The sequence below is a fragment of the Scyliorhinus torazame genome, chromosome 22 (genome assembly GCF_047496885.1).
Source record: "Scyliorhinus torazame isolate Kashiwa2021f chromosome 22, sScyTor2.1, whole genome shotgun sequence".
NCBI classification, from domain to species: domain Eukaryota; kingdom Metazoa; phylum Chordata; class Chondrichthyes; order Carcharhiniformes; family Scyliorhinidae; genus Scyliorhinus; species Scyliorhinus torazame.
Genome location: NC_092728.1, coordinates 95727023 through 95747561, shown reverse-complemented (window position 1 = coordinate 95747561; position 20539 = coordinate 95727023). Strand labels below are relative to the sequence as shown.

At 43.3% G+C, this 20539-nt stretch overlaps 1 protein-coding gene across 1 annotated transcript in view; it reads right to left on the bottom strand.

Annotated features, from left to right (window-relative positions):
• Positions 1 to 1753: 1753 nt before the first annotated feature.
• LOC140399243 (neuronal calcium sensor 1) overlaps positions 1754 to 20539 on the bottom strand; it is a 193856-nt gene continuing 175070 nt past the window's right edge. Inside the window, exons 4-9 of the mRNA XM_072488666.1 lie at positions 18586 to 18724; positions 15361 to 15439; positions 14011 to 14099; positions 12866 to 12943; positions 12064 to 12187; positions 1754 to 10309 (exon numbers count right to left, since the gene is read on the bottom strand). Of these exons, the coding sequence (XP_072344767.1) occupies positions 12089 to 12187; positions 12866 to 12943; positions 14011 to 14099; positions 15361 to 15439; positions 18586 to 18724 (484 nt within the window). The 3' untranslated portion in view covers positions 1754 to 10309; positions 12064 to 12088. The remainder of the gene's footprint in view (positions 10310 to 12063; positions 12188 to 12865; positions 12944 to 14010; positions 14100 to 15360; positions 15440 to 18585; positions 18725 to 20539) is intronic.

Below are 20539 nucleotides of genomic sequence, written 5' to 3'. Positions count from 1 at the left end.
CACATAAATTTGGTCTGTTAAAAGGAATCAAATACATTTAAGGCCACATGTTTACACGCTCCCACAAATATTTATCCTGCGGCGTATCAGAATCTGGACCCACAATTTTATCCAAAACCTTCAATAATTTTAACATCTCAATAAACTTCTTGGCAAGCTATTTTTAGCCATGGTCTGATCCAGTCCGATGTTGAGCTGATACATTTGGACCAGCAAAGATTGCACAAACAAGGTAGTTGTTGCAGTATTATTTACAACACTGGGAAGCCAGCCCTCAACCTACCCTCTCTCCAAAACGTCCTCAGCTTATACTGCTATCTTACCACACTCACTCGCCACCACGAATCCACCTAAATTATTTAATTTCTGCCAATGAACTCAGTCTGGCCACCACAGCGCAAAAGCATAACTCAAATGCGGCATGGTAGCACAGTGGCTAGCACTGTTGCTTCACAGCGCCAGGGTCCCAGGTTTGATTCCCAGCTTAGGTTGCTGTCTGAGCGGAGTCTGCACGTTCTCCTTGTGTCTGCGTGGGTTTCTTCCGGGTGCTCCGTTTTCCTCCCACAAGTCCCGAAAGAAGTGCTGTTAGGTAATTTGGACATTCTGAATTCGGTGTACCTGAACAGACGCCGGAATGTGGCGACTAGAGGCTTTTCACAGTAACTCCATTGCAGTGTTAATGTAAGTCTACTTGTGACAATAAAGATTATTATTATTACGCACAGTGATGTCATTCCAACATCTGGAGGAAGCTGGGAGAACCATGGAGTCGAAGTCCTATTAGGAATGGCATTATCACACTTACATTGAACCGCAGTAGACTGGGCCTCTTCTGTTTGACCACAGCTGACATTGGAGACCCATTGTTTGGATAAACAAGGTGTGGACTCTGCAGGGTGAACCCCTCACTCACTTACTTGTCAAGACTTCAAAATGTGGATTGTAGATGTAGAAGGAACTTGAGGTGAAGGAACAAAGGGGTTGGGAAAAGCAGTCAAAATAAAACTTCAAACTCCAACAATAGTGAATTTAAATTTGGGAGGGGGATACAAAAAACCTGAGTGATTACTGACAATGTGGTAGGACTTGCATCTTTGATGGTGGGCAATTTAAGGTTGGGTTATAGTGGCTTGGGCTTAAGAGTTAAGTCAGCGAATAGGGCTGTAAATGATAAACGGCAACTGCTAGGCATGTCCCAGTGAATTCTCCAACAAAACATGCTTGTGCAGTTTGACAGGAATGAATTGTTCAACACTTAATTGTGCTCCACAATGGAATGACCAATTTTCCATCCAGCCTGGTAAACTGCCAATCCAAAAGACCAGAGGTTCAAATTGCAGTTGATTGTTAATCAACTTGTCTCTCTGGTTGTCTCCTTCTTGGGTTTGTGTCAATATTTGTCTGATTATTCTCCTGTGAAGCACCTTGGCAGGTTTCACATTATAGGTGCCATAGAAACGAGAGTTGCTGTTGCCAAGTGCCTCTGACGAATTGGCGCATGATGACAAAAGCTGAAGTGGTCCACGGTACCATCAATAGTTCCACTGGGGTCGTCATTCTTGGCTGGCTCATAAGCAGACTGATCGGTTACACAGAGTTACAATGCAATTTCCATTCATACAGCTGTAACCAGTCATAGTGTAGATACTGTCTTATGAGAGGAGCATTGGCGGCAAAAGGTACCCCGTTCCGTGTGACTGTGGGGGAGGCAGTGGAAATATGCACACACAAAATATATAAAACTACCAGATACTTGTGATCACTCCTCCAAGATTTTATTGACCTTATTCTGATCAAATATTGCTGCATAACCAGTACTTCACGTATCACATGCAATACATTGCTCACAAATTCAGAGCTGAAACAGGTAAGACATAACTGGGACATGCAGTCGTACCGGACGAATAGAACTCGGCAACGTTAATGCGGATGGATTATGGGTTGCTTTTGGTCTATGGCACCACAGTCTCAGGTTTGGCCCATATGAGCAGGAAGCAGACAGTTACACACACATGCTTCCCTCGGGCAACAAAAGGGAAAACTTGTCTTTTTTTCAAAGGGATGGGGACCCCAATCCGCACATGATGTGTGTAGCATTTTCTTCCCTTCTCTCTTGTACAAATTTAAACTCTGAACTGGGGCGGGACTCCCCAAGTATCAGCAGCCCTCCATGATGGATAGATGGTCATCCTTCACAATTGCCAGTGGATTGTCCTACCACAGGTTATATCCCCGGCACATCCTTTCCGTGAGCAGTCACTTGACTGTGATGAGGATGGGAAATCCTGCCTGTTTCAAGGAATTCCAAATGCTGGCCCACTTAAAAGTCGACCAACTGAGCACAGGCAAAGATCAAATCTGGGCCATTTTGGTTCGAGTGCAACACTGAATCACAGAATACCACTGAGCATTGGTTGCAATCCCACTCGTTTGGGTTCTTACAGGCGAAAAGCAGTCAATGGTTAATGGTGTCTTCAGCGTGTATGTAGGATCAATGTATTGTAACCAAGTCAGACAACCCAAATCAAATAATGCTGCATTAAGTATTTTTACTCAGCCCTAGCACCGGAGAGGAAAAATGAAAATGAAAATCGCTTATTGTCACAAGTAGGCTTCAAATGAAGTTACTGTGAAAAGCCCCCAGTCGCCACATTCCGGCGCCTGTTCGGGGAGGCTGTTACAGGAATTGAACCGTGCTGCTGGCCTGCCTTGGTCTGCTTTCAAAGCCAGCGATAAAGCCCTGTGCTAAACAGCCCCTGTAGGAGCAGCTATTGTGATGAACAGACACGTATCCTAAGTTCTGGCCTTATTACTGACAAAACACAAAGGCTGGAACAGGAAGGAGATGGCAAACCTGACAGTTTTGACAATTGTTCGGTTAACAAATGAGGAAGCAGCTTTATGCTGGGCACTGTGCTTTATGAAACCGCCGATCGCAAAACTACCCCAGGATCAGGTGCCACTGGTTAAACTCACACCAAAATTTAACTCAAGTATACCTACATTTTGCAAACCTGAAGAGTTTTAAAGATGTCTCCTTGGGTTCACACTAAGTGGGTAAAAGAAACATGTCAAACTTGCTGCCTCTTTGTCGCTGCCGAGGTTGGCGGTGCACACGCGGGACATGGCAGGAGCACATGGGAAGGAGAGGTGGGGGAGAGGGAAGTGAAAATGATGAAAATCGACATGAACACACCGATCAGCTCACGAAGCGCAGTTCAATACCGACTTGCTGCTTAGAAGTGTCAGCTTAAAGTGTGCTCCCTCAGTGATGCGAGACCATAGCACAGAGAAGTTGCAAGCAGCAGCAACAAGTTCATCGATTGCTCATGCCAGGTAGCCCCAGAGAACATGGGGGCAGAAAGCTCCTGCCTAGAAACACATAGTGAAAGGCTAATTCCTAGTTTCCTCTCTTTCACCGGCTTTGATCTTGTGCCTCCATCCACACAGAGGTGAATACTGATCAAACCTAAGCCAGTGATCTTTGCAAACAAATGTTAAATCTGACTCGACATTTGGATCAGCGTGTCTAAATATATATAGGGGCTGTTTAGCACAGGGCTAAATCGCTGGCTTTGAAAGCGACCAAGGCAGGCCAATTGGTTCAATTCCCATAACAGCCTCCCCGAACAGGCGCCGGAATGTGGCGACTAGGGGCATTTCACAGTAACTTCATTGAAGCCTACTTGTGACAATAAGCGATTTTCATTTAATTTAATTTCATAGATAGATAGCAAGATGCCGTGCAGGCCTAAAAATCCTTTGCTTCCAAGATTTTAATTTTGACCAAACGGGAGCTTGGAAACTAATCAAGTCTGAAGTGCTCAGTTCATTTGCTTTAATAGAGGAACAACAGCATTAGCTGGAGCAAATGTGGTCCAATGTGGATCATCCAAAAAGAGTCAGAGAGGAACTATCCAAACTTATTCCGCAATTGGTTTAGGGTTTCACCTGGTTTTTCGGTTGGGTGCGGACGAAGTGAATATATTGTGATGCCCAAGGCATTGCGGTTGCATGGGTCAAACTCAATGACAATTGGCTGTTTCCCCCTCTGTGTTACTGTGGTGGGTAAGTTCATCGTTCTGCAGCACAGGAAAGGGCAAACTGGTCTTTGCCCGTTACGGCTGAAGAAAATCAAGCAGCGTGCAAAATGGGCTGGCTATCCACTATTGGCCGAGGCCAATTCACCACCCGTTTTGCCTCTTATTTTGGAAACTAATCCTTGATTCTCCAGCTCGCAGGCTGGCTGGTTATGCAAAGGGCATTACAGCAGGTAGTCTGACCACTGACTACAGCATCTTTCATGTGTGAAATGTGCTTGTGTGTACCCCCAAACTGACTACGTACACAAGACAGGCACAATCCATGTCAACGTCCAACACGATCATCAGAGAGTGGATTCACTGGCTCCAGCTGGGGGAGTGCATAAATGGAGTGTTCGATGACATGGGTTTCTTTTTCGTTTGGCAAAGGGATTTTTAAAAAAAACCTTCATTCACTCTGCTTGAATTGTACTTGATTATGGAGCAAAAAGACATTTTGGGAGCTGTGTACATCATGAACAACAGTGCAAAGGGTTTCAGCCATTTTACACTGGTTCAAACTGGCTCATCACTAATTTAGCATGGGGATCATTTTTTAAAAATAAATCTAAAGTGTTCAATTCTGTTTTTCCCCAATTAAGGGGCAATTTGGCGTGGCCAATCCACCTACGCCGCACAGCTTTGGATTGTGGGGACGAGACCCACGCAAACACGGGGAGAATGCGCAAACTCTAAACAGACAGTGACCCAGGGCCGGGATCGAACCCGTGTCCTCAGCGCCGTGAGGCAGCAGTGCTAACAACCGTGCCGCCCCCGCATGGGGATCATTTACAGTTCTTAAAGCCAACAACCTGAAAAGCAGGCAAAGCGGTTACATAGAATTTACAGTGCAGGAGGCCATTCGGCCCATCAAGTCTGCACTGGCCCTTGGAAAGAGCACCCTACCTAAGCCCACACCTTCACCCTATCCCCACACCTCCCTATCCCCGTAACCCCACCTAACCTTGCTTTTGGGCAAGGGCAATTTAGCATAGCCAATCTACCTAACATGCACATCTTTGGACTGTGGGAGGAAACCAGAGCACCCGGAGGAAACCCACACAGACACGGGGAGAACGTGCGGACTCCGCACAGACAGACAGTGACCCAAGCCGGGAATCGAACCTGGGACCCTGGAGCTGTGAAGCAACTGCGGTAACCACTGTGATACCGTGTTGCCCAGTTTTACATCTTTACAACTGGAAGAATAATACCTACCATGAATGGCTGAGGCAAAAGTAAAAATGAAGATCAGGGTGTCAATGAATTATTTAAAGACAGTCCTATTTTCAGGGTCCAACCAAGGTTAAAATCTCACCCCAAGCTAACTTCTGTAGACCGGATCCTATTGTGAAGCAGTACTGAGGGATGAGACGATTGTGAGGCAAAACACAATAAAATAAAACAAAAGACATCTGCTGATTGCAAGGACTAACCTTGTAAAAACAGTCCCTCCTCCCATATCCCCCTGCCTTCTTTGCCTAAATCCTTAAATCTGGACCCCCGACCAGTAACAGAATTAGCAAAAACAAAAGCTTCACTACCATGGCAGAAAAATCTGCCATTATCTTTTTGTTTAAATGGGGGGGGGGGGTAAATACACCATTGTCGCACGCAACACTCACGCATGTAGTCTTTGTGAATATTAGCTGGAAATGCAGACTACAGCAAAGAAAAAATGAAATTCCTGCTGCTTTCATCAAATGGAGATGCTCAACTGGCGTCACAAAATCACTGGGGGGGGGGGTTTAAACAGACACCAGGAAACCCAAGATTAGATTACAGCCTCAAAAATCACCTTGGGCATGCTCTGTGTCTGAGACTTATGGGGAGGGGAAATTCTATCGGATTTCTTTGGCACCAACAATGTGAATGGGCTGCCACTGTGCTCCTAATGGATGATGCTGTTTACACAGATAGGTAAATGACTGCAACAATGTCACCTCCATGGAAGATTCGGAACACTCTCCACCATTTACACACTACACCCAGTGTTTATCTAACATAGGTCTATCAAAATAGCTTTTCTTTTCAATCACGGAAATAACTGGTAGTTATAGAGTCCCTATCATCTCCTCGAGACTTCCCAACCCACTTCATAGTCACTTACTGACTTTTGAGATATAGTCACCATGATTATTAAAACAAACGCAGCAGTCAATTTGAAGATGCTTCTTGAGGGAGTGGTCAGGATATTAAGAGAACTCCCTGCAAATAATGCCGTGGGATCTTTTCTGTCCGCCTATATGTGCGCACAGAGGCTTCAACAAGTCATCTGAAAGTTGGGACCACCAACAAGGTAGCACTCCTTTGGAACGGCATTTGGCGAGGACAGGTTACACCTTGAATACGTGCCTCAGGTGTGCATGCGAGCGAGCGACTGAGCCGAATTGACTCTTGGAGAAATTGCAACTGAAAATATGCCAGAATTAATTGTTGGGAGTCAGGTGACTTGGCAATTTGTAAGATTATGAAAATCACTCAGGTGTGATAAACATCAGATATTGTCAAGTTTTATATTTTGTATTTTTGCAGCAGTATTACTAAATCTTAACTTAAAATGCTTAGACAGTATGTCTGCTGGAGCTGTGATTAAAAGTGAGATAGCCGTGATTTTTGCAGGTGAAGAGTTTTGCTGATACATATTAAAAGCCATTCTGCCTGTTTGCAGATAGAGAGCTGAAGTAATGCCACAACAGTTTTAGCTTGGCTAAACAAATCAAGGCACATCTTGCAACAAGAGACAAAAGAATGCTTTAAGTGTATCTGGTGTAGCTAATGGCAGGGGCCAGGTCATCTGGACAAAGGAGTTACTGCCAGGGCTCTAAGCTGAGCAGAAGATTTTCAGATTGGTCCCAAAATAAAAGGTTGCGCTCTCGAATGACTCTGCACCAAGATAAGCAAGTAAAGTCCGGTTTTAATGTTATACATGTGGCTTTGAAATATATGGGTTTTCCTAATTGAAATAAAGAGGCAGATTTCAGAAAGCAAGTTAAGATGCTGTAACTGTTAATTAGAAAACTATTTATTTGTTGCTAATGTGCTTAATTCTGTGTTCAAAGTAAAACCTGTTTTAATGTAAAAGCAGTCTACTGGTCAGTGTTGTATCACTCCTGTGGTCCAGTAACATTTCCTCACTATTTTACCAAATCCAATAATTGGGTTCTAATCCAAAATCGTAACCAAAGTTGGGGTTCTGGTATGGACCAGGATATTTATATTTTGCATATTTTGGAGGGTGGGCAGTTAAGGAGGAGACAATATAATAGCTCTTAGACTCAGAATCAGTCATTACAGCACTGAAATAGGCCATTTGGCCCATTGAGTCCATGCCGACCGTCTGTTGGTAAATCTGGTAAGTTCCATGCTCCACTCTATCCCCAGAACCCTGCAGGTTTATTTCCATAAAGTGTTCATCCAATTTCCTTTTGGAATCATTTCCACTTCCTTACGCCCATGCGATTCACCCCACCTGATCTTTTGGACTAGGCCAATCTCATTCATCCAAGTCCAGTATCTTTAAAACTGGAGCAGTACTTGCAACTCTTGAGAATTGGCCATTGAATGAGAAGACCATAACAGGCCTGCTCCCCTTCTGGCTAGACAGCTGGTTTGTGAAGCAGAGCAAGGCCAACAGCATGGGTTCAATTCTCAACCTTGCTCCTTGCCTGAGGTGTGGTGACCCTCGGGTTAAATCACCACCAGTCAACCCTCTCTCAAAAACGAGAACACAGCCTATGGCCCCCTGAGACTGTGGCGACTTTCATTTCACCATCATTTCAATTCAAACCCTTCCTCCCTTCTAGGTTTACCAACTCTGGGTGCACACATTCCTAAAGCTATCATGACGTCTGACAGCCCAGCCATGTCACACAGTTTTTATTTCCAATAATTTATTTTATAACTACCAAATGAAAATGTTCAAATAAAATCAAATATCTTGATGGCCCAATGATTTTTCTGCAAGGCTGCTTGCACTGGAGTTCATGAAATTATTCTGGAGGAGCTCAAAACAACCCTGGAGGCATGGCAATCCTACCCCATCCGCTTGCTTTGCATAATGAGATAACTAAAGCAGGTTGGAAGGTTATCAGCTGTTTAATTCTACACATGCACTGCTTGTCAAACATGCACAGCAGTTGCAAATAGCAAGAGATAAAGCAGAAAGGTACAGAGAAGATCCAGACAAAAACAGGAAATGTGTGCCACAGAAAATGGGAATAACACACACTAAATGAAAAAGTGAAATTTGTTGAGAAAAAAAATATATTGAAAGATAACCCTCAAACGTTTACCATGGACAAAGAACAGAAGAAAGTAAGATAAGAAAACAGATGAGACGAATTAAGATAAATGCTATGGCTTAAAGTTTAGGATTGGGGAAATAGTAAGAGGGAGAGGGGGACAAGAAGGAGAAAGTCCAGCAGAGAGACGAGGCGTTACCACTTTTTAAAATGCTTCCTCTGGGCCTGCCAAAAGCAAGAGTGCATGACATGCAGCAAGAGCTGTTCGTTGCATTTTAGAACTGGACTTGCCTGGATTGCTGGAATTTGCAATCATGTGTTAAGTGAGCATTGTGAATCACAGCATGGAACCAAACAACATGTCATTAGCAAAGCAATTTAAAAATATCAAAAATATAACAAGTAACAGTCTGCATTGTAAACCACAAAATATCACTTCATGCAGCAGTTAGAATCACATTTCTATTTTTAAAATTTTAAAATATTAAATGCAATAACAAAAACCAAATCAAGGGTAAAAAAAAAAACCTCCAAAACAAATGATGCACTGTAAAGGGAGTACACTAAATGCATCAATCTAGGTTTTAGAGAAATTCTAGAATTTTGAAAGGACCAGTAATTCTATATTGATAATGCTCTGTGCATATTCAAGTCAATTATGTCCAACCCAGGACTGTTAAACAACAATGTAAATTGCAAGTAGTTACTCCCTTACTGCACGTGTGTTGTCAGTACGTAGGATTTCCTTAACTATTGATACCAACAGGACATTCATCATTTCACAAATTGGGAAAAATTGATTTCTTTTTGAATTCAAGAATGGGCACCTTATGTGCAATGTGCAAAAAAAAAAAATGATGGCGGAGAGGTTAGCGTAGCCATGGGTGTGACTCACAAGTTCTGGCTTGTGTGCGTAGCACTGTGCCGATCATTCACATACTATAGCAAAATTAACTCTGGATCATGATGAAATACAATCTCATAAACGATGCAGTTCAGATCAGCTACAAACTCTTTGCATTAGGAGCATCCATGATTATGTTATGTGCCATCACGATTGGACCATGGTCAGCCCATTTCAGGGCATTCTTCTGCTGACCAAGAAAAAAAATGAAATGATGAGAACCCCAACTGTATAAAGTAGATAAAGCAACAGGCAAGCGTGTATTGCGAGGGCACAAGATTAAACAACAAACAGCTTTAATCCCAGCTTTGTGTATGTACCAGAATCATTTGTTGTATTATTGCCCTATAATGCATTCCCATCTGCACATTATCTTGCGTTAAAACAATCTGTGAGAAGACATTAAATCGAGAAACTATTGCAACTTGGAAACCATTTGCAATGATAGGTGATTGGGTCAGTTATGGTACAACACTTTGATATCCACAATACCTTCAAGTCTGACTTAATGGTTGCAAGATACAAGTACAGTTTTGAAAGCTAACCTTTTCTTTGCCTCAAAATAAAAGACAAGACAAGAACGCAATGCAATTTCATGATTAAATAAATAAATATACATGATAAACCACTTTTCACTTAAAAGCACGAAACACGCACAAAATCCTCACTTTGCAGAACTTTGCCGTTAACATTTTCTGACAGTATAAGGTTTCTTTTGTTTTGTTTGTTTAAAACGCTAATCGAGGTCGGCCAGGGCAGCCAAACCAAAATAATTCACAGCCAGAGCAATTTAATTCAGTCTAAAATCGTACAAAAAGGCAAATATCAATGCTCCTTTCGATCAAGTCTTTCCAAAAACAAAACTGAGGCGTGTGTCTACTGCAGAGTTCTCAAGTCTAAATAAAAATATTTTGGGCTCTTAAGCTGAGATTGGCAAATGGAGACAAGCAAAAGAGCTCAAGCTTGCACCCCCCCCGTGCACTCCTGTTCACATCTGGGTGAAGGTGAGCGGCTGCTGGACCATCGAGCTTCTGCACAGAACCGTTCAAATGGCACCAAAATGGTTCATCCTTGAGCCTCTGGAATGGAAGTGGATAAGTGGTCAGTGGATAGAACCACAATAGGCAGTTTTTTCGGCAATCATTTACAGGATAACTGGTGCCACCCTACAATCTCTCTTTCCGTGCTGATGCTGTCTGATGTTCTACAGATACTGGGTTCAATTCCTAATCTGCACTCAAGTTAATTGATCTTACCCAAGACCACAGCGGGCCTCTGAGTTTAGGAGAGAAAAAAAATCAGTTAGGCTTTCTGCTTTGACTGTAATCCAGTAGCTCCTGCTAGAATGTACAGGCATCTGAGCAGGACAGGATCAGAACAAAGTATAACCCCTCTAACCATCACCCAAACACTCACTATCCAAGTTTTAAATGTCTAAATCTGGGTTCTGAACATAAACTTTCTTTAAAAAATGCCTGGGAGTATTTTATTATTTGTTTGACAAAAAATAAATTTTAGTAGCCCACCATAACGGACTGCCAGCAAATGGAATCACAGTCTCTCTAAGGTCAACAATGAAGGGAGGTGGTCAAAAGTATACATCAAAAATCTTTATTATGTGCAAGTATAGAGGGCGGGATTCTCCCAACGGGAGTCTAAGTGCCGACGCCGGAGTAAAAACCAGAGTGTTTTACTCCGGCGTCCGTTCCCAGGCCCCTATTCTGGGGCCTCCATGGGGCTGGCAGGGGCATGTCGCGATTTGCGGGGGCGGGGCCTCGGCACGGCGTCAGAGACCCTGCGCCGCATAAAAGGCACGGCGCCTTGGGTCCCGCGCATGCGCAGTTGGGCAGGCGCCAACTAGCGCATGCGCAGTGGCCGTCCTCCCCCAGGCCGCCCCGCACAACAATGGCGCAGGGCTATAACATTGCCGGCGGAGGAAAGGAGGCCCGCCGACAGAGAGGCCGGCCTGCCGATCGGTGGACCCCCCGGTGAAGGGGGGAAACAAACAGCAGTTGCGGCTGGGGAAGGATCATTAATAACTCGGTGAAAGATGTTCTTTGGTCTGCCCTGAGATTCGTTGGTCTTCCAGCGCAAAGAATTGTCCCCGACCGAGTATTGCAGATTGGCGCATTCCAAAGCTCAGGACTACGTGCTGAGGGACGCACTGAATCTTGGGGCAGTTGCCGCGGAGGCTCAATGGGGGAAGGTCGCCGTCTAAGACCTTTCAATCATAGTGCACTGAGTGTAGGGGACAGGCTGAGTGACTCACATCGAATGTATACGGTGAATATTACATGCATCACAATTGTGTTGAAGCACCTCAAGAGTGCAATTTGATCTCGGTAGACAACTTAAAAACCTTTGCACCATTTATAATGGCCATTTTGAAATGTCTGTAATTTGTTTTGACTGTTTTGAAGCACCTCAGAGTGCAACATGCTCAATATAGTAAACCTAAATGTTACTTGCACTTTGGATGATGACCCATTTGTAATGCGTGTAACGTTCTTTCAGATATTTTACAAATAACATATTTTTGCACAAAAAATTCCTAAATCTATACTTTAAAGCGCAGCAGCATACTTAGAAGGGAGAACTGTAGTTCCGGTCAAGTATTTGATTTAATTGCAAGTCAATGTCCAAAATAGTTCCATTTATAATGCATCTAAATGTATTAACCAACATAATGTATTATACTGGCAGTTATCAAGGGGAGAATCCTAAGATCGTATCAGGAAGTGGTTCTGTGGTCATGTTGAAATATACATTAAAATCTTATAGCTGTTTTATGGATGACTTTCTGCAATTTGAGGCTATCACTACTGTAACTTACCATGGCACAAGGGAGGTTACAAGGACTATACTAGACCATCATATAGAGAAAGCGCTTGGACAATGGATGGATCTGCTTTCGATCCCTCTTGAAACTCCTGTAGGGTTAACTTGCCATCAGCATTCTGCAAAAAAGGTAACCAGAATTACTGAACTGCCATAAATAGAGGTACAACGTCAAGCTCCCAGAAACCAACTAAGTGCACGGCTAAGTTTTAAATGACAAAGACACTCTGGTGGTAATTTTCAACTTTTCCATTTGGGCAGTGCCTTGGCAGCATGGATGATGTAGGAAGGAACCAACAATTCTCATTCCATTCAATGGAATACCAATTGGATGTAAAGAACAGTTCAGCACAGGAACAGGCCCTTCAGCCCTCCAAGCCTGCGCCGATCACGATGCCTGTTTAAACTAAAACCTTCTGCACTTCCGGGGTCCTTATCCCTCTATTCCCATCCTATTCATGTATTTTCTTAAATGTCGCTATTGTCATCTGCTTCCATCACCTCCCCCAGCAGCGAGTTCCAGGCACTCACCACCCTCTGCGTAAAAGAACTTCCCTCGCACATCTCCTCTAAATTTTGCCTCTCGCACCTTAAACCTATATCCCCTAGTAATTAACTTTTCCCTGGGTTAAAGCTCCTGAATATCCACTTTAGTGCAAAGAAGCCAGATTCTAAAATGGACAGGCAGCCCATTCCACCTTACAGCCCAAGCTCCGAAGTTGAAAATTACCCCCCCTGTCTTTTTACATTAAGCCCATCACAATTTAAAATAATACAACAAAATCAAAACTTAGCACCTTGTCCATCATGGCAAAAATCCGATCCACCCGTTTCTCTGGTGTGTTCTCCTCTTCAGGAAGTTCCACTGTGTTTCCCTGAGGACCCAAAACATTTCATATTAAAAACGACAAGAACTTTAATAAACAGAAACAACTAACATTTTAAATAGCCCGAGCCAAGCACAAATCAGCTGGTATCAAACTTTTCTAAATGGGCCGGGAGCCAGGAAGCTCCAGGCTGTCTGTCTCACCAACATGCCCCCCAATGTTAAGGAGCTGGTCAGTATTACATCAGTACATAAAAGTCAAAGGATGCTGAAATGTTAATTTACACGAACGTGAACCGTGCAAATTTATATTTGGAGGTTAGTTTGAAGGAGGGACATAATAATTGCACACCTGTGGGCCAGTGGCGCAATAGATAATGCGCCTGACTACAGATCAGGAGATAATTGCACATCAACAGAAGGGTGCGAGACTCAGGACTGTGATTGTACCGGCAGAGAAACAAAGTCTGGGACTTCTACACTATTCTTGCTTCAAAAATGTGTCTTTAGTTCCTGTACATGGGCAGCATCCCTTGCAATCTGTAATCTATACCTCCTTACTCTGGTTTGACTGTTCAACTGGCCGGTCAGAGAATGACGTAAAATGTAACATTGCAAAGTTCCGCATGTCATCAACATTTTCTATTTTTAAAATACCAGAATACACCCCAACACGGGGAACATATTATTTTGCTAAGAACCAGGCATGAGCACACATTGGAGTTTCAAATCAGCCAGGTTGCAATTCAAAGAAACAATTCCCATTCTGAGCTGTGTGCTGGAAACAATCTGCAGAACAGCATCTTGCTTATACCTGTAAATCCCTCAGCCTGCCACTTACATTCAGCACTTTAGATTTACTAAAGTAGATTCCGAAGAGGAAAGGCAAGTGCAGCTCAGGAAGTGGAAAACAAAGCTTCCAATCCAGAAGCAAACAGCCAGCATTTAAAAAGCAATTTTAGGCATAGTACAATTTATTTTGTGTACATGGTTATGAAATATTGACTTAATTTTTTTTAAAAGATACACTTCCTTCGTAATCGAAAAACACGCTTTTATCAAAATTAATTACAAAATTGTACTGCAATTTATGTTAAGACTTTATAATTTCCTCACCACCATTTGATAAATGGCATCCACAATGTCCAGCATCTCATTCCTGGTGATGTAGCCATCATTATCTAGATCATACAGCTTAAAAGCCCCTGAAACAACATGTTAAACATTAATGCATATTCAAAATTGATGCTCCCAGGCATTCGAGTAAGCTTCTTTAATTATGCTTATTTTAATATTTCAACTAAGGTCTAAACCAAAGCTGACATTTTCTCCAGTACCACTACTATGTGAGGGACGATTAGACAAGAACACATTCAAATGAGGAAGAAAAACACATGGTCATTAGGAATTCAGTAACACATAATGAAAATCTGAAATGTTTATGTTAAATCTACTTAAACTGTGAAATGACACCACAGCAGATTTTCAGGTTATTTGTTGTGTATCGAGAACATTTTAAGTTGCAGAGTTGTTAGATCTGCCATTAGCCGGAGCTGTAGTTGATCTGTGATTGCCTGGGTACAATTGTAATGTAGTGCTTTGTTATTGCGCTAATAATCCAGAGATCTGGACGAATAAGCAAGGGGACATGAGCACAAGTCTCACCATGATGCTTTGAGAATTGGAGTAGATTAAAATAAAATCATAAAATAAATCAATAAATCTAACAGTTCACGGTTAGATTTTGAAAAAATGTAACTCAATCAGCCCCATATCCGTCAGCAAGGGAAAGCTGCCATCTTCACAGGGGTGGCATGGCAGCACAGTGGTTAGCACAGTTGCTTCACAGTGCCAGGGTCCCAGGTTCAATTCCCGGCTTGGGTCAATGTGCAGAGTCTGCACGTTATCCCGGTGTCTGCGTGGGTTCCCTCCGGCTGCTCCGTTTTCCTCCCTCAGTCCAAAGATATGCAGGTTAGGCGAATTGGCCAGGATAAAGTGCCCTGTGTGTCCAAAAAAAGGTTAGGTGGGGTTACTGGGTTATGGGAATAGGGTGGATGCGTGTGCTTAAGTAGGGAGTTCTTTCCAAGCGCTGGTGCAGACACGATGGGCCGAATGGCCTCCTTTTGCACTGTAAAGAAAAAATTCTAAGATTCACCCTGTCTGATCTAGATGTGACTCCAGTCCCCCAGCAACATGGCTGACTCTTAATTGCATCAAACAGCTCTCAGGGAATCTAGGAATGAGCAATAAATGCTGAGATTAAAATTTAAAAATATCTGACAAAGGATGCAAAAGGCAGAGGAATATTCCCAAAACGTAGCACTAAATTTAAAAGCATGAAAAGCTACACATTTGTTCAATTGTGCGTATACAACGAGCACTGAGAATTGAAGATGGCGATGAAGTGTGACAGAAATGGAAACGAAACAAAATGGACACAAGGCCTGAGACAACGGAGTTACTTACATCGCAGTTTTTCATCCAGAGTCCCTCTTGAAGTTACTGACAATGCTTGGATAAACTCAGAGAATTCAATCTTCCCATCCTGAAAATCCATTCAAAAAGTAATCTTCATCAATTCACTTGTAAGTACTTTTGATTTTCAGCTTTGTCCCACTGCTATTGCGTTTGTCCCAGATTCAGAAGATTGAGAGTTCAGATCCTACCCCAGGACTTCGGTTTATAATCTAGGCTGGCACTGGTGCTGCATTGTGCCGCTATTCGAATGAAATGTTTAACTGAGATCCCGTCATCTCTCTTAAAATGGTTGTGAAAGATCACATGGCACTATTCAAAGAAGAGCAAGAGAATTCCCCCAGTGTCCTGGCCAGGGATTCTCCATCCACTGTGAAACCAAAACAGATGAACTGGCCATTTATCTAGATGCTTGTGGCATCTCGCATTCAAATTGGTTGCCCTGTTTCCCAAACAGATCAAGTGACAACACTTCAAAACGTAATTTGAATGTATTGTGTTTTGGGAGGAGTGGAGGATGTAAATTAATGCTTATACTTTTCTCTCAAGAATTTTCCAAAGACATGTCACCTGAATTCCGAGTCCTGGGAACGCTGACTAGAGTGGTAGTTTGGAGGCCCAGTTGGCTGAATGGTAGATCTCAGCCTCGGAGGGAGTTGTGAACTGAGGTCCAGTTGTGGCGGCAGGAATTGAAAACAAAGAAGTGAGCCACAGCTGCTCTCTTAATCAATGGAGATTTGAGGTCCACGTGTTATAATACCGTGGGAACGAAAAGAGCTCATTTTTATTGATCTAAAAAAAATAACCCACAGAAATTTCCATGTGCTTTGGGTCACTGTTAAGAAGCCCTTTGAAGTTGTAGCCTTAGCCTCGTTGATCGCACGAAGGCGGATCCTGTTAGGGTGGAGGTCAACCTCTCCACCCTGTGTCCTGGCTGGAATTCTTGATGCTTGAAAAGGTCAAATTTGAACTGAGGGGAAGGGTGGAGGGGGTTCTACAAGTCATGGGCATTATTCATTATGCACTTTCGAGAATTGGATTACATCGAACATTAGGGGGGTGCTGGGAGGGTTGGGGGGAGGGGGATTGTATGTGTTAATGGTGACTATGGGTGATTCCGGATTCCTTTTTGTCATTTGTTTATGTTAACATGCGGGCTAATGTTTGGGAGTTTGGTGGGAGGATGAGGTCGTTGTTATTGATATGGGGATTGACATTACATTCAATACGGATTATTGTTTACTGCTGGGTGTAAATTTGGGACAAAAAGTGAAAAAGGAGAATAAAAAAAAAAAAAAATTCAAAAAGAAGCCATTTGAAGTTACCTGCGAGAATGTCTCAAAACCCCGAAGGATAATTTGAAACGCTTCTTAGAGGCATATGTTTGTTTGGAATAATGTAAGGAACTATGTACAACCCAGTGAGGAACCAGACAAGTCATTGTATAAACAATTAATAACAAATATTTAATCATGAAAAAATATACAAAAGACTGATACACACTATGACTTAAGCTATGTTATGTGAAGTTACCTCTTGTTCCCAAAATATATCCACGTTTCGTGGACTAACTGAGACATTCCTTTTCCCAAGCAACGCCCAATTTTAGTAACTCTATAGGTCAAATCCAGTTAATAGTTACCACGCAATACCGCTTATGTGGCCCAAGTCTGGGAAAACATCTCTTCCTGATTCAGCGAAGGCATGAAACTGTGATTTTCAGAGTAGAATATCTGTAATCTGCCGTGGCTCCAACTATTAGATAGAACGGGCCTACATGGCTCAGATCACAGATGAAAATGGCCTGCCTGACTGTTGGGTGGAGAACTAGCCTGCTTCCCCAATGAGGGTGCTTGCAGTTATATTGATCAGTCTCTTTGATATTCTTTTCTGTGTAATCTACTGTCTACCCCTCTCAAATTCCAGGCACGCTGATCTTTGGTAAACGTTTCTGATATGGCCATTCACACCTCAATGTCTCTAGACTCCTGCTAATCTTGTTACTTTTCTGTTATTTTACTTCCATCTCAAATTCACTGTTAATCTCGTTAACTTCCCACGTTCCTGACAGTTACCAGGGTTTTTTTTAATGATGTAGATTATCATAGAATTTACAGTGCAGAAGGAGGCCATTCGGCCCATCGAGTCTGCACCGGCTCTTGGAAAGAGCACCCTACCCAAGGTCAACACCGCCACCCTATCCCCATAACCCAGTAAGCCCACCCAACACTAAGGGCAATTTTGGACACTAAGGGCAATTTATCATGGCCAATCCACCTAACCTGCACATCTTTGGACTGTGGGAGGAAACCGGAGCACCCGGAGGAAACCCACGCACACACGGGGAGGATGTGCAGACTCCGCACAGACAGTGACCCAAGCCGGAATCGAACCTGGGACCCTGGAGCTGTGAAGCAATTGTGCTATCCACAAGGCTACCGTGGTGCCCCCGTGGTGTACTATATGATGCTGTGCCCAAAGCTAAATCAAGCAAATCTCACCTTAAGCAGTTGCTTTACTTGAAACATATTCTCTTGTGCAAAGAAAGTATTCAATCACTATGACCAATCACCTCGGATTTTCTGGGGCCATCCTGTCATTTGGTCTTCTCTCCCATGTCAGACCTTCCCAGGCTGTGTTTTGTCGCTGACTTTGGATATCTCAGCAGAGCTTTTTGTTTTTGCATACGCGCAGGCTCGGCAGGTTCTCGGTTTGTGCTCCGGGGTGGATCCAGCAAACGGCGGCATGAGAATCAGGGTGCGGATGCTCTGAAGGCTTCAGCATCATCACCACCTCCCTTCCCACACATTCGGTGGCACGCCCCTCACCCCCACATATCCGTTGGCACCTGCACAGTGAAGTATCCCTTATTTGTTCGACCAGAGATTTGGTCACCCTTGTCACCATCTGCGCATAGCCATATAAAACCAGACCTCCATTCCTACAAACATCCATTTAGCTCACTTCTAAACACCTTAATTGGCACATTAATGTTTTAGTTGACAGTCTGTTTCATATATCCATTAGCCTGTGAAGAAAAATCACCTCCTACCAATCTGAGATCCTGCATGTAGCATGTAAATTTTGAGGACATGCATTTTAGCTAAGCTTGAAGTGTGCCCATTATTAAACATCCAATCTGCCTCTGTTATGAAACGCCACTAAAGGTACAATTATTTTACATCAGTAGAACAAGTTGGAGAACAAACTACTCACTTTATTTTCATCAAAGACATTGAAGACAAATGTAGCAAACTTGGTTGGGTCTCCACAGGGAAAGAATTGTTTGTAGATTTTCTGAAAGCCTGCTGCATCAAGCTGTCCACTGGGACAGTCTTTAATGAAACCTTTATACCTGTAAGACAAAATATTAATGAAGGTTATTTCACCAGTAAACATAAATTAATACTGCATACTTCAAATAAACATTTAATTCCAGGATTAAACATTTAATTCCAGGATTAAAGTAAAGTTGCATGTGTAAAATAGCTTTGTAAATAATTGAATCATAAATGGTTACAGCACAAGAGGTGGCCATTTGGCCAGTCTTGCCTTTGGCAGCTCTCTGCAAGAGCTACACACCAATTCTGTAGCCCTGAAAATGTTCTCTCTTCAGATAATTTTCCAATTCGCTTTTGAAAGTCTCGATTGAACCGGTCTCCACCGCACGTGCAGGCTGTACTTTCCAAATCCTAACTACTTGCTGGGAAACAAAGTCTTTCCCCGTGTCACCTCTGGGTCTTTTGCCCATCACCTTGGGCTGGATTCTCCGGTCCCCCAGCCGCGTGCTTCTCGTCGGCGCGCCGTTCACTGGCGGTGGGATTCTCTCTTCCTGCCACTTGCCAATGGGATTTCCCATTGAAGGCACCCCACTGCCAGGAAACCTGCGGGCAGGGGTGCCTTACTGCCGGGAAAAGAGAATCCCAACAAGCAGAGAATTCCAGCCCTTGTGTCTGTATCCTCTGGTGCTTCAGCTTTTCTCTCTAGCTACACTGCCCAGACCCCTTCATCAATCATAAAATGTTAATGCACTTTCTTGAACAATGTACAAGTTTACGTTAAGGATGGAAAGGGATAAGTATACACCGCAGGGCAAGAGTTATAGCTGGGGGAAGGGAAATTATGATGCCATTAGACGTGACTTGGGGGGGGATAAGGTGGAGAAGTAGGCTGCAAGTGTTGGACACACTGGATAAGTGGAGCTTGTTCAAGGATCAGCTACTGCGTGTTCTTGATAAGTATGTACCGGTCAGGCAGGGAGGAAGGTGCCGAGCGAGGGAACCGTGGTTTACCAAAGAAGTGGAATCTCTTGTTAAGAGGAAGAAGGAGGCCTATGTGAAGATGAGGTGTGAAGTTTCAGTTGAGGCGATGGATAGTTACAAGGTAGCGAGGAAGGATCTAAAGAGAGAGCTAAGACGAGCAAGGAGGGGACATGAGAAGTATTTGGCAGGAAGGATCAAGGAAAACCCAAAAGCTTTCTATAGGTATGTCAGGAATAAGCGAATGACTAGGGAAAGAGTAGGACCAGTCAAGGACAGGGATGGGAAGTTGTGTGTAGAGTCTGAAGAGATAGGCGAGATACTAAATGAATATTTTTCGTCAGTATTCACTCAGGAAAAAGATAATGTTGTGGAGGAGAATGCTGAGCTCCAGGTAAATAGATTAGATGGCATTGAGGTACATAGGGAAGAGGCAATTCTGGACAGGCTGAAAATAGATAAGTCCCCGGGGCCTGATGGGATTTATCCTAGGATTCTCTGGGAGGCCAGGGAAGAGATTGCTGGACCATTGGCTTTGATTTTTATGTCATCATTGGCTACAGGAATAGTGCCAGAGGACTGGAGGATAGCAAATGTGGTCCCTTTGTTCAAAAAGGGGAGCAGAGACAACCCAGGCAACTATAGACCGGTGAGCCTCAGGTCTGTAGTGGGTAAAGTCTTGGAGGGGATTCTCAGAGACAAGATTTACAATCATCTAGATAGGAATAATATGATCAGGGGTAGTCACCATGGCTTTGTGAAGGGTAGATCATGCCTCACAAACCTTATCGAGTTCTTTGAGAAGGTGACTGAACAGGTAGACGAGGGTAGAGCAGTTGATGTGGTGTATATGGATTTCAGCAAAGCGTTTGATAAGGTTCCCCACGGTAGGCTATTGCAGAAAATACGGA